The following is a 12,634-nucleotide window of genomic DNA, read 5'->3' as shown; positions in this document are numbered from 1 at the left end:
CGTGTTGTCGGGTTGACTGTCTGGGGAATTGAGAGGCAGGTAAAGCAAGCACTCACTCAAACTCCGTCGCCGCGCGCTTGTCCTAGGAACCTTCTTTTCGTTCCCGTTCCTACTCGTCTGGCCGTTCTTCAGTGGGCTCACTCTGCCAAGTTAGCCGGCCACCCTGGCGTTCGGGGTACGCTTGCTTCCATTCGCCAGTGTTTTTGGTGGCCCACCCGGGAGCATGACACGCGTCGCTTCGTGGCTGCTTGTTCGGTCTGCGCGCAGACTAAGTCCGGTAACTCCCCTCCTGCCGGCCATCTCAGGCCGCTTCCCATTCCCTCTCGACCGTGGTCTCACATCGCCTTAGATTTTGTCACCGGACTGCCTTCGTCAGCGGGGAAGACTGTTATTCTTACGGTTGTCGACAGGTTCTCTAAGGCGGCTCATTTTATTCCCCTTGCTAAACTTCCTTCTGCTAAAGAGACGGCACAAATCATCATCGAGAATGTTTTCAGAATTCATGGCCTTCCGTCAGACGTCGTTTCGGACAGAGGTCCGCAATTCACGTCTCAATTTTGGAGGGAGTTTTGCCGTTTGATTGGGGCTTCCATCAGTCTCTCTTCCGGCTTTCACCCCCAGTCTAACGGTCAAGCAGAACGGGCCAATCAGACTATTGGTCGCATCTTACGCAGTCTTTCTTTTCGCAACCCTGCGTCTTGGTCAGAACAGCTCCCCTGGGCAGAATACGCCCACAACTCGCTTCCTTCGTCTGCGACCGGGCTATCTCCTTTTCAGAGTAGCCTCGGGTACCAGCCTCTGCTGTTCTCATCTCAGTTCGCCGAGTCCAGCGTCCCCTCCGCTCAGGCTTTTGTCCAACGTTGCGAGCGCACCTGGAAGAGGGTCAGGTCTGCACTTTGCCGTTATAGGGCGCAGACTGTGAGAGCTGCTAATAAGCGTAGAACTAAGAGTCCTAGATATTGTCGCGGTCAGAGAGTTTGGCTCTCCACTCAGAACCTTCCCCTCAAGACCGCTTCTCGCAAGTTGACCCCGCGGTTCATTGGTCCTTTCCGTATTTCTCAGATCATTAATCCTGTCGCAGTGCGACTTCTTCTTCCGCGATATCTTCGTCGCGTCCACCCGGTCTTCCATGTCTCCTGTGTCAAGCCCGTTCTTCGCGCCCCCGCTCGTCTTCCCCCCCCCCCCCCATCCTTGTCGAGGGCGCACCCATCTACAGGGTCCGTAGGATTTTGGACATGCGTCCTCGGGGCCGTGGTCATCAGTACCTAGTAGATTGGGAGGGGTACGGTCCTGAGGAGAGGAGTTGGGTTCCCTCTCGGGACGTGCTAGACCGTGCGCTGATCGATGATTTCCTCCGTTGCCGCCAGGTTTCCTCCTCGAGTGCGCCAGGAGGCGCTCGGTGAGTGGGGGGGTACTGTCATGTATTGTCATGTTGTGTCTTGTTTCTGTCCTTTCTCTTCACCCTGTCTCCCTCTGCTGGTCGTTTTAGGTTACCTTTTCTCCCCCTCTTTCCCCCAGCTGTTCCTTGTCTCCTCCTAACTACCTCGTCACCCCTTTTCCCACCTGTTCCCTTTTTCCCTCTGATTAGTCCTCTATATCTCTCTCTGTTTTTGTTTCTGTCTTTGTCGGATTCTTGTTTGTGTTATTCATGCCTGAACCAGACTATCGTCATGTTTGCTGCAACCTTGTCCTGTCCTGTCGGAATCTGCCGGTCCATCTGAGCCTACCTATGTTTTGTTATTAAAGAAGTTCTGTTTACGTTAGTTCGCTTTTGGGTCCTCATTCACGCACCGTAACAGCTCGCCCGCCGAAGTGGTGGGTGGACCCTCAACCTTCTATCCCATAGCCCAGCATGGCATCAACTGTGCCACAAAATCAAGCTTAAGTGGCAGAGTCGATATCGGCGCTTAGAAACACAGGGTTGCTACACTATTGCCAAGGCAGTTACTGTTGTCTTAATCATTATTAAGTTAATTAAACAAAACTGGAGGGTAATATACGTTTTTTCAAGTATAAGGTGAGGGTCAGATGAAAATATATTTTTTTATGTAAATCATGACAACTCGAGGAGGGGGGTTGGACCCCTCCTCCCCCCTAATAATTTTCAAATGGTCCCTAACTCGACCAGATAGTCAGACCCTTTGACTTTTTACACATTTAGTTTGATTAAATAAATAAAATTCTACACACAATACCCCATAATTACAAAGGGAAACAGGTTTTAGAAATGTATGCACATTTATGAAAAATAAAAGACTGAAATACCTTATTTACATTAGTATTCAGACCCTTTGCTATGAGACTTGAAATTGAGCTCAGGTGCATCCTGTTTCCATTGATGATCCTTGAGATGTTTTTACAACTTGTTTGGAGTCCACCTGTGGTAAATTCAATTGTTTGGACATTATTTGGAAAGGCACACACCTGTCTATGTAAGGTCCCACAGTTGACAGTGAATGTCAGAGCAAAAACCAAGCCATGAGGTCAAAGGAATTGTCCGTAGAGACCAGAGACAGGATTGTGTCGAGGCTCAGATCTGGGGAAGGGTACCAAAACATTTATGCAGCATTGAAGGTCCCCAAGAACACAGTGGCCTCCATCAAAGTTTGGAACCGCGAAGATTCTTCCTAGAGCTGGTCGCCCGGCCAAACTGAGCATTCGGGGGCGAAGGTCCTTGGTCAGGGAGGTGACCAAGAACCAAATGGTCACTCTGACAGAGCTCCAGAGTTCTTCTGTGGAGATGGGAGAACCTTCCAAAAGAACAACCATCTCTCCAGCAATCTACCAATCAGGCCTTTATGGTGGAGTGGCCAGACGGATGTCACTCCTCAGTAAAAGGCACATGACAGCCCGCTTGAAGTTTGCCAAAAGGCACCTAAAGGACTCTCAGACCATAAGAAACAAGATTCTCTGTTTGGATGAAACCAAGATTGAAATCTTTGGCCTGAATGCCAAGCATCACATCTGGAGGAAACCTGGCACCATCCCTACGGTGAAGCATGGTGGTTGCAGCACCATGTGGGGATGTTGTTCAGTGGCGGGGACTGGGAGACTAGTCCGAATCGACAGAAAGATGAACGGAGCAAAGTACAGAGAGATCCTTGATGAAAACCTGCTCCAGAGCACTCAGCACCTTACACTGAGAGAAACTTCTCAAATACACGTGCCAAGCTTGTAGTGTCATACCCAAGAAGACAAGAGGATGTTTTTTTATTTGTTTTTTATTTCACCTTTATTTAACCAGGTAGGCCAGTTGCGAACAATTTCGCATTTATAACTACGACCTGGCCAAGATAAAGCAAAGCAGTGCAACACATGGGTTACACATGGGATAAACAAATGTACAGTCAATAACACAATAATCACTACCAAAGATGTTTCAACAAAGTACAGAGTAAAGTGTCTGAATACTTACGAAAATGTAATGTTACATTTCTGTATTTTTAATACATTGCAAAAAATAAAACATTACTGTTTTTACTTTGTATTTATTGGGACTGTGTGTAGATTGATAAGTGATTTTTTTAAAATACATTTTAGAATAAGGCTATAATGTAGGAAAATGTGGAAAAAGTCAAGGGGACAGACTATTTTCTGAATGCACTGTAAATATGCAGGAGCTGTGTATGTACTGCATAGGTCAAGGTGAACAACTGATAGTGGCAACTGGCCATCACGGAATAGCCTATGATAACAGATAACTCAGCAATGAGCTGTCATTGCATCCAAACCTGACTACTAAGCTTCTATTATCTGTATCCCAAGTTGAAGTAGGGCTTAAAAAATGCTTCTAATTAACTGTTTGAAGTTGTGGACAGGTGTCTTTTATACTGATAACAAGTTCAAACAGGTGCCATTAATACAGGTAACAAGTGGAGGACAGAGGAGCCTCTTAAAGAAGAAGTTACAGGTCTGTGAGAGACAGAAATCTTGCTTGTTTGTAGGTGACCAAATACTTATTTTCCACCATAATTTGCAAATAAATTCATTCAAAATCCTACAATGTGATTTTCTGGATTTTTTCTCCTCATTTTGTCTGTCATAGTTGAAGTGTACCTATGATGAAAATTACAGGCCTCTCTCATCTTTTTAAGTGGGAAAACTTGCACAATTGGTGGCTGACTAAATACTTTTTTTGCCACACTGTATGTCAATATAGGACTCGTTTTACTGTGGATATAGATATTTTTGTACCTGTTTCCTCCAGCATTTGCAATTGTTCTGCGATGGATTTGCACTTTTCGCACCAAAGTACATTCATCTCTAGGAGACAGAACACTTCTCCTTCCTGAGCGGTATGACGGCTGCGTGGTCCCATGGTGTTTATACTTGCGTATTATTGTTTGTACAGATGAACGTGGTAACTTCAGGCGTTTGGAAATTGCTCCCAAGGATGAACTAGACTTGTGAAGTTCTACAATTTTTTTCCTGAAGTCTTGGCTGATTTATTTTGATTTTCCCATGATGTCTAGTAAAGAGGCACTGAGTTTGAAGGTAGGCCTTGAAATACATTCACAGGTTATTCCAATTGACTCAAATGATGTTAATTAACCTATCAGAAGCTTCTAAAGCCATGACATCATGTTCTGGAAGTTTACAAGCTGTTTAAAGGCACAGTCAACTTAGTGTATGTAAACTTCTGACCCACTGGAATTGTGATACAGCAAATTATAAGTGAAATAATCTGTCTATAAACAATTGTTGGAAAATGTACTTGTGTCATGCACAAAGTCGTTGTCCTAACCGACTTGCCAAAACTATAGTTTGTTGACAAGACATTTGTGGAGTGGTTGAAAAACGAGTTTTAGTGACTTCAACCTAAGTGTATGTAAACTTCCAATTTCAACTGTAAATGGCTCTGCCTGTAACAAGAAAGGACAATTTAGGTATTTTGGTATTTGGTATTTTATTAGGATCCCCATTAGCTGTTGCAAAAGCAGCAGCTATTCCTACTGGGGTCCACACAAAACATGAAACATTACTTAATATAGAACAATATAGAACAATAGGTGCCTTTCATTCCCCCCTAATCCCAGCTCTTATGGCAGATAAACGTTAGCAAATGTGTATGCCACACTAGTCACACTGTCTATGTGCATATATATTTACATTACCGTTCAAAAGTTTGGGTTCACTTAGAAATGTCCTTGTTTTTGAAAGAAAAGCACAGTTTTTGGCCATTAAAATATCATCAAATTGATCAGAAATACAGTATAGACATTGTTAATATTGTAAATGACTATTGTAGCTGAAAACGTCTGGAAACACCAGTCTCAACGGCAACAGTGAAGAGGTGACTCGGATGCTGGCCTTCTTGGCAGAGTTGCAAAGAAAAAGCCCTATCTCAGACTGGCCAATGAAAAGAAAAGTTTAAGAAACTCTGCCTAGAAGGCCAGCATCTCGGAGTCGCCTCTTCACTGTTGACGTTGAGGCTGGTGTTTTGTGGGTACTATTTAATGAAGCTGCCAGTTGAGGACTAGACACTCTAATGTACCTGCCCTCTTGCTCAGTTGTGCACCTGGGCCTCCCACTCCTCTTTCTATTCTGGTTGGAGCCAGTTTGCGCTGTTCTGTGAAGGGAGTAGTACACAGCGTTGTAAGAGATCTTCAGTTAATTGGCAATTTCTCGCATGGAATAGCCTTCGTTTCTTAGAACAAGTATAGACTGAGTTTCAGAAGAAAGTCCTTTGTTTCTGGCCATTTTGAGCCTGTAATCGAACCCACAAATGCTGATTCTCCAGATACTCAACTAGTCTAAAGAAGGCCAGTTGTATTGCTTCTTTAATCAGAACAACAGTTTTCAGCTGTGCTAACATAATTGCAAAAGGGTTTTCTAATAATCAATTAGCCCTTTTAAAATTATAAACTTGGATTAGCTAACACAACATGCCATTGGAAGACAGGAGTGATGGTTGCTGATATAGGGGCCTCTGTACGCCTATGTAGATATTCCATTAAACATCAGCCATTTTCAGCTACAATAGTCATTTACAACATTAACATTGTTGACACTGTATTTCTGATCAATTTGATGTTATTTTAACGGAGGTTTACATACACTAAGTTGACTGTGCCTTTAAACAGCTTGGGAAATTCCAGAAAATGATGTCATGGCTTTAGAAGCTTCCAATAGGCTAATTGACATCAAGTACCTGTGGATGTATTTCAAGGCCTACCTTCAAACTCAGTGCCTCTTTGCTTGACATCATGGGAAATCTAAATAAATCAGCCAAGACCTCAGAAAAAGAAATTGTAGACCTCCAAAAGTCTAGTTCATCCTTGGGAGCAATTTCCAAATGCCTGAAGGTACCACGTTCAATAGTGCGCAAGTATAAACACCATGGGATCACACAGCTGTCATACTGCTCAGGAAGGAGACATGTTCTGTCTCCTAGAGATTAACGTACTTTGGTGAGAAAAGTGCAAATCAATCCCAGAACAACAGCAAAGGAGCTTGTGAAGATGCTGGAGGAAACAGGTACAAAAGTATCTATATCCACAGTAAAACGAGTCCTGTATCGACGTAACCTGAAAGGCCGCTCAGCAAGGAAGAAGCCACTCCTCCAAAACCCCCATGAAAAAGTCAGACTACGGTTTGCAACTGCACATGGGGACAAAGATCGTACTTTTTGGAGAAATGTCCTCTGGTCTGATGAAACAAAAATAGAACTGTTGGCCATAATGACCATTGTTATGCTCGGAGGAAAAATGAGCAGGCTTGCAAGCCGAAGGACACCATCCCAACCGTGAAGCACGGGGGTGGCAGCATCATGTTGTGGGGGTGCTTTGCTGCAGGATGGACTGGTGCAATTCACAAAATAGATGGTAACATGAGAAAGGAAAATTACGTGAATATATTGAAGCAACATCTCAAAACATCAGTTTCAGTAAGTTAAAGCTTGGTCGCAAATGGATCTTCCAAATGAACAACGACCCCAAGCATACTTCCAAAGTTGTGGCAAAAAGGGCTAAGGACAACAAAGTCAAGGTATTGGAGTGGCCATCACAAAGCCCTGACCTTAATCCCATAGAAAGTTTGTGAGTAGAACTGAAAAAGCGTGTGAAAAAGCGTGTGAAAAAGCGTGTGAAAAAGCGTGACTCAGTTACACCAGCTCTGTCAGGAGGAATGGGCCAAAATTCACCCACCTTATTGTGGGAAGCTTGTGGAAGTCTATCTGAAATGTTTAACCGAAGTTAAACAATTTAAAGGCAATGCTACCAAATTCTAATTGAGTGTATGTAAACTTCTAACCAACTGGGAATGTGGTGAAAGAAATAAAAGCTGAAATAAATTATTCTCTCTACTATTATTCTGACATTTCACATTCTTAACTAAAGTGGTGATCCTAACTGACAGGGAATTTTTACTAGGATTAAATGTCAGGAATTTTAAATGTAAATGTATTAGTTTAAATGTATTTGGCTAAGGTGTATGTAAACGTCTGACTTCAACTGTGTATATATATATATATATGTATATATATATACAGTGCCTTGCGAAAGAATTCAGCCCCCTTGAACTTTGTGACCTTTTGCCACATTTCAGGCTTCAAACATAAAGATATAAAACTGTATTTTTTTGTGAAGAATCAACAACAAGTGGGACACAATCATGAAGTGGAACGACATTTATTGGATATTTCAAACTTTTTTAACAAATCAAAAACTGGGCGTGCAAAATTATTCAGCCCCTTTACTTTCAGTGCAGCAAACTCTCTCCAGAAGTTCAGTGAGGATCTCTGAATGATCCAAAATTGACCTAAATGACTAATGATGATAAATACAATCCACCTGTGTGTAATCAAGTCTCCGTATAAATGCACCTGCACTGTGATAGTCTCAGAGGTCCGTTAAAAGCGCAGAGAGCATCATGAAGAACAAGGAACACACCAGGCAGGTCCGAGATACTGTTGTGAAGAAGTTTAAAGCCGGATTTGGATACAAAAAGATTTCCCAAGCTTTAAACATCCCAAGGAGCACTGTGCAAGCGATAATATTGAAATGGAAGGAGTATCAGACCACTGCAAATCTACCAAGACCTGGCCGTCCCTCTAAACTTTCAGCTCATACAAGGAGAAGACTGATCAGAGATGCAGCCAAGAGGCCCATGATCACTCTGGATGAACTGCAGAGATCTACAGCTGAGGTGGGAGACTCTGTCCATAGGACAACAATTTATTTTACCAGTCGTATATTGCACAAATCTGGCCTTTATGGAAGAGTGGCAAGAAGAAAGCCATTTCTTAAAGATATCCATAAAAAGTGTTGTTTAAAGTTTGCCACAAGCCACCTGGGAGACACACCAAACATGTGGAAGAAGGTGCTCTGGTCAGATGAAACCAAAATGGAACTTTTTGGCAACAATGCAAAACGTTATGTTTGGCGTAAAAGCAACACAGCTCATCACCCTGAACTCACCATCCCCACTGTCAAACATGGTGGTGGCAGCATCATGGTTTGGGCCTGCTTTTCTTCAGCAGGGACAGGGAAGATGGTTAAAATTGATGGGAAGATGGATGGAGCCAAATACAGGACCTTTCTGGAAGAAAACCTGATGGAATCTGCAAAAGACCTGAGACTGGGACGGAGATTTGTCTTCCAACAAGACAATGATCCAAAACATAAAGCAAAATCTACAATGGAATGGTTCAAAAATAAACATATCCAGGTGTTCGAATGGCCAAGTCAAAGTCCAGACCTGAATCCAATCGAGAATCTGTGGAAAGAACTGAAAACTGCTGTTCACAAATGCTCTCCATCCAACCTCACTGAGCTCGAGCTGTTTTGCAAGGAGGAATGGGAAAAAATGTCAGTCTCTCGATGTGCAAAACTGATAGAGACATACCCCAAGTGACTTACAGCTGTAATCGCAGCAAAAGGTGGCACTACAAAGTATTAACTTAAGGGGGCTGAATAATTTTGCACGCCCAATTTTTCAGTTTTTGATTTGTTAAAAAAGTTTGAAATATCCAATAAATGTCGTTCCACTTCATGATTGTGTCCCACTTGTTGTTGATTCTTCACAAAAAAAAATACAGTTTTATATCTTTATGTTTGAAGCCTGAAATGTGGCAAAAGGTCGCAAAGTTCAAGGGGGCCGAATACTTTCGCAAGGCACTGTATGTATGTATATATATATATATATATATATATATATATATAAATATGCACATAGACAGTGTGACTAGTGTGGCATACTAATTTGCTAAACGTTTATCTTGTAAAACTAAGAAGAGACTTTACTTGCACTTGACCAGCACAAAAACATCCTGTGTCATGCTGCATTAGCATCAAATAGCCCCCGCGATATGCAACTTTTCAGGGAATACCAATACCAATATACACAGTCAGTTAGGAAAGCAAATGCTAACTTTTTCAAACAGAAATTTGCATCCTGTAGCACAAATTCCAAAAGGTTTTGGGACACTGTGAAGTCCATGGAGAACAAGAGTGCCTCCTCCCAGCTGCCAACTACAATGAGGCTAGGAAACACTGTCACCACCGATAAATCTATGATTATCGAGAATTTCAACAAGCATTTCTCTACGGCTGGCCATGCTTTCCACCTGGCTACCCCTACCCCGGCCAACAACTCTGCACCCCCCTCAGCAACTTGCCTGACTTAGAATATGTGGACAACTACAAATACCTAGGTGTCTGGTTAGACTGTAAACTCTCCTCCCAGACTCACATTAAGCTTCTCCAATCCAAAATTAAATCTAGAATCAGCTTCTTATTTTGCAACAAAGCCTCCTTCACTCATACCCTTGTAAAACGGACTATCCTACCGATCCTTGACTTCGGCAATGTCATTTACAAAATTGCCTCCAACACTCTACTTAGCAAATTGGATGTGGTCTATCACAGTGCCATCCGTTTTATCACCAAAGCCCCATATACTACCCACCACTGCGACCTGTATGCTCTCGTTGGCTGGCCCTCACTTCATATTCGTCGCCAAACCCACTGGCTCCAGGTCATCTATAAGTCTTTGCTAGGTAAAGCCCCACCTTATCTCAGCTCACTGGTCACCATAGCAACACCCACCCGTAGCACCTGCTACAGCAGGTATATTTTACAGGTCATCCCCAAAGCCAACTCCTCCTTTGGCCGCCTTTCCTTCCAGTTCTCTGCTGCCAATGACTGGAACGAATTGCAAAAATCACTGAAGCTGGAGACTTATATCTCCCTCACTAACTTTAAGCATCAGCTGTCAGAGCAGCTTACCGATCACTGCACCTGTACACAGCCCATCTGTAAATAGCCCACCCAACTACCTCATCCCCATATTGTTATTTATTTTACTCTTTTGCACCCCAGTATCTCTACTTGCACATCATCATCTGCACTTCTATCACTCCAGTGTTAATGCTAAATTGTAATTATTTCGCCACTATGGCCTATATATTGCCTTACCTCCCTAATCTTACTACATTTGCACACACTGTATATAGATTTGTTCTATTGTGCTATTGACTGAACGTTTGCTTATCCCATGTGTAACTCTGTGTTGTTGTTTTTGTCGCACTGCTTTGCTTTATCTTGGCCAGGTCGCAGTTGTAAATGAGAACTTGTTCTCAACTTGCCTACCTGGTTAAATAAAGGTGAAATATATTAATATAATATATTTTAAATAATACATCTGCCATAAGAGCTGGGATTGGGGGGGAATGAAAGGCACCTATTGAATTTTCACTTGGCACTAGACCCTTATCTCACAGTCTCCCTCATTTTATCCTTATATATAGTATATAGATAGACTGAACGGTTCCAGCAGCAGATGTGGCAGGTAAAGGGTATATAGCAGGTAGGGTATAGCAACCAGGTTACTGCTGGTAGCCTGGTTGCCCTACTGTGGTGTTGATGGGGCTATATTGCTTGGACCACGTCATTGCTGCTGGTAGATGTTTTTTTTTCTGTAAGTTATGGAGGTGAAGAGATGTCTGAGAATTGAATAGCCTGATTGAATGTGGCTGTGACTGACGTGGTGGCATACTGTTTTTGGAGTATGAGTGCACAGGTTGGAGTTATCACCTTTGTTCCCAATCTCATTTGGAGTCAGGCTGGTCCAACAAAAATACATTTTATAAAAACTATATCAACGCCCCATCCGTTATTTTAAACCACAGCAATCAAAATGAAAGAAACATAATTACCTGAATATCTTTCCATCCCTGTCTGTTTCGCTCATCACTTTGCTTGGGCGCATCTGTCGCCTTGGATTACATTAAAGAAAAATGTCATGCAAGCGCATGCGGGCTGCGGGGCTCTGTGTCATCCACCGCCACCCCACGCCACTGAGTGAGAGGACACCCACCTCTCGACTCGAGTGAAAGGGTCAATCACTCACGCATTGCCTCCTGTCGTCGTGCCCGCGCACTGCCATGCTGGTCCCTCTATCTTTTCTCTCATCCGTTGCGCGCACTCCTCGCCTAGGACTATTTTAACTGCCTGCTACCCTCCGTTCCGTTTCTCTCCCCCTCCTCCGCGCCAAGCCACGCTTTCGTCATCATTTATTTAGTCGGTAATGCTGCTTCTATCCGACGTCACGCTTCGACTTAGTCGCCAGCTCTGGCCTCCGCTTGTCGCTCCTCCGCTTGTCGCTCCTCCGAGTGGTTTTCGGCGGCAGAGGATAGGAGAGGAGCGGCGGCGACTTTTCTGGAGATGCGGGCGCCGGACTCCCACTGCCAGCGTTATCGCGCACTTCATTTGAGCTAAAAGGGGCCGAGGCAAGGAGCCCCTCCATCGGGGGCTGCCCAGAGTAGTTTACCGCGATGAACCTGCACTCGGGGCGGGCGGCTGTGGCCATGATGCGGATGATGGGCTGTAATAACGGGCGCTTTGCGCGGTATTTTCTCCACAGCGACTGCGTGGTCGACGAGAAGACGGTGGTCTTGACCAAGAAGGAGAATGAAGGCTTCGGCTTCGTGCTGCGAGGGGCCAAAGGTAAGAGGCTACCCTGGTGTCTCCCACCTTCTCCTTATCCCTTTCTCATGGTCACTGTATATGTAGGCACTGCACATTAAACAAGATAATAACAGCCTATGTATTTGATCTATGTCTCTATATGGTAAAAGGTTAATGAGATTAAAATGGTTTTGGCCACCTGATGTAACCACAGGAACCCCTCCACTCTGTGTGGCAATCACCTACTGTTTAATGTAAACAACTTCTGTCTGTCTGTCTGTCTGTCTGTCTGTCTGTCTGTGTCTGTCTGTCTGTCTGAGCATCAATATCTAGCCAGCCAGGCACAACACAACACACACACATACACACACACACAAAGACTAACAGCACTTCTGTCCACCTCTCTAGAGCAGAGCCCTTCATGGGTCCAAATAGTTGGACCCGTTCCGAAATGGACCTGGGGCTTTCCCATCTCCATAAATACATGTTTTAAATATAGAGACCTGTTCCGAACGGACCCGAGGACAACTAGACCTGCTCCTTATAGATCTGGTCGGCTCCAGACCCGGACGGACCCGAGGGAGAGAAGCAGCAGAAAGTCCATTTTAAACTCCTTTTTTAACCAGAGCTTTTTTTTAACAAGCATTTCGCTACACTCGCAACAACATCTGCTAAACGTGTATGTGACCAATACAATGTGATTTGATTTCAAGCGGAAGGAAGAGGGG

The 12,634-nt window shown here is 43.8% G+C and overlaps 1 protein-coding gene across 1 annotated transcript in view; it reads left to right on the top strand.

Moving 5' to 3' along the window:
• The window catches only part of LOC110526925 (SH3 and multiple ankyrin repeat domains protein 2), a 102,395-nt gene that overhangs the window by 30,974 nt on the left and 58,787 nt on the right, over positions 1–12,634 (top strand). Inside the window, exon 6 of the mRNA XM_090239444.1 lies at positions 11,863–11,945. Coding sequence (XP_090095570.1) covers positions 11,863–11,945 — 83 coding nt within the window. The remainder of the gene's footprint in view (positions 1–11,862; positions 11,946–12,634) is intronic.

This window comes from Oncorhynchus mykiss, chromosome 6, assembly GCF_057628025.1.
Source record: "Oncorhynchus mykiss isolate SJ-2025 chromosome 6, ASM5762802v1, whole genome shotgun sequence".
NCBI classification, from domain to species: Eukaryota; Metazoa; Chordata; class Actinopteri; order Salmoniformes; family Salmonidae; genus Oncorhynchus; species Oncorhynchus mykiss.
The sequence above is the reverse complement of the archived record's forward strand: the minus strand, read 5'-3'. Positions and strand labels throughout refer to the sequence as shown.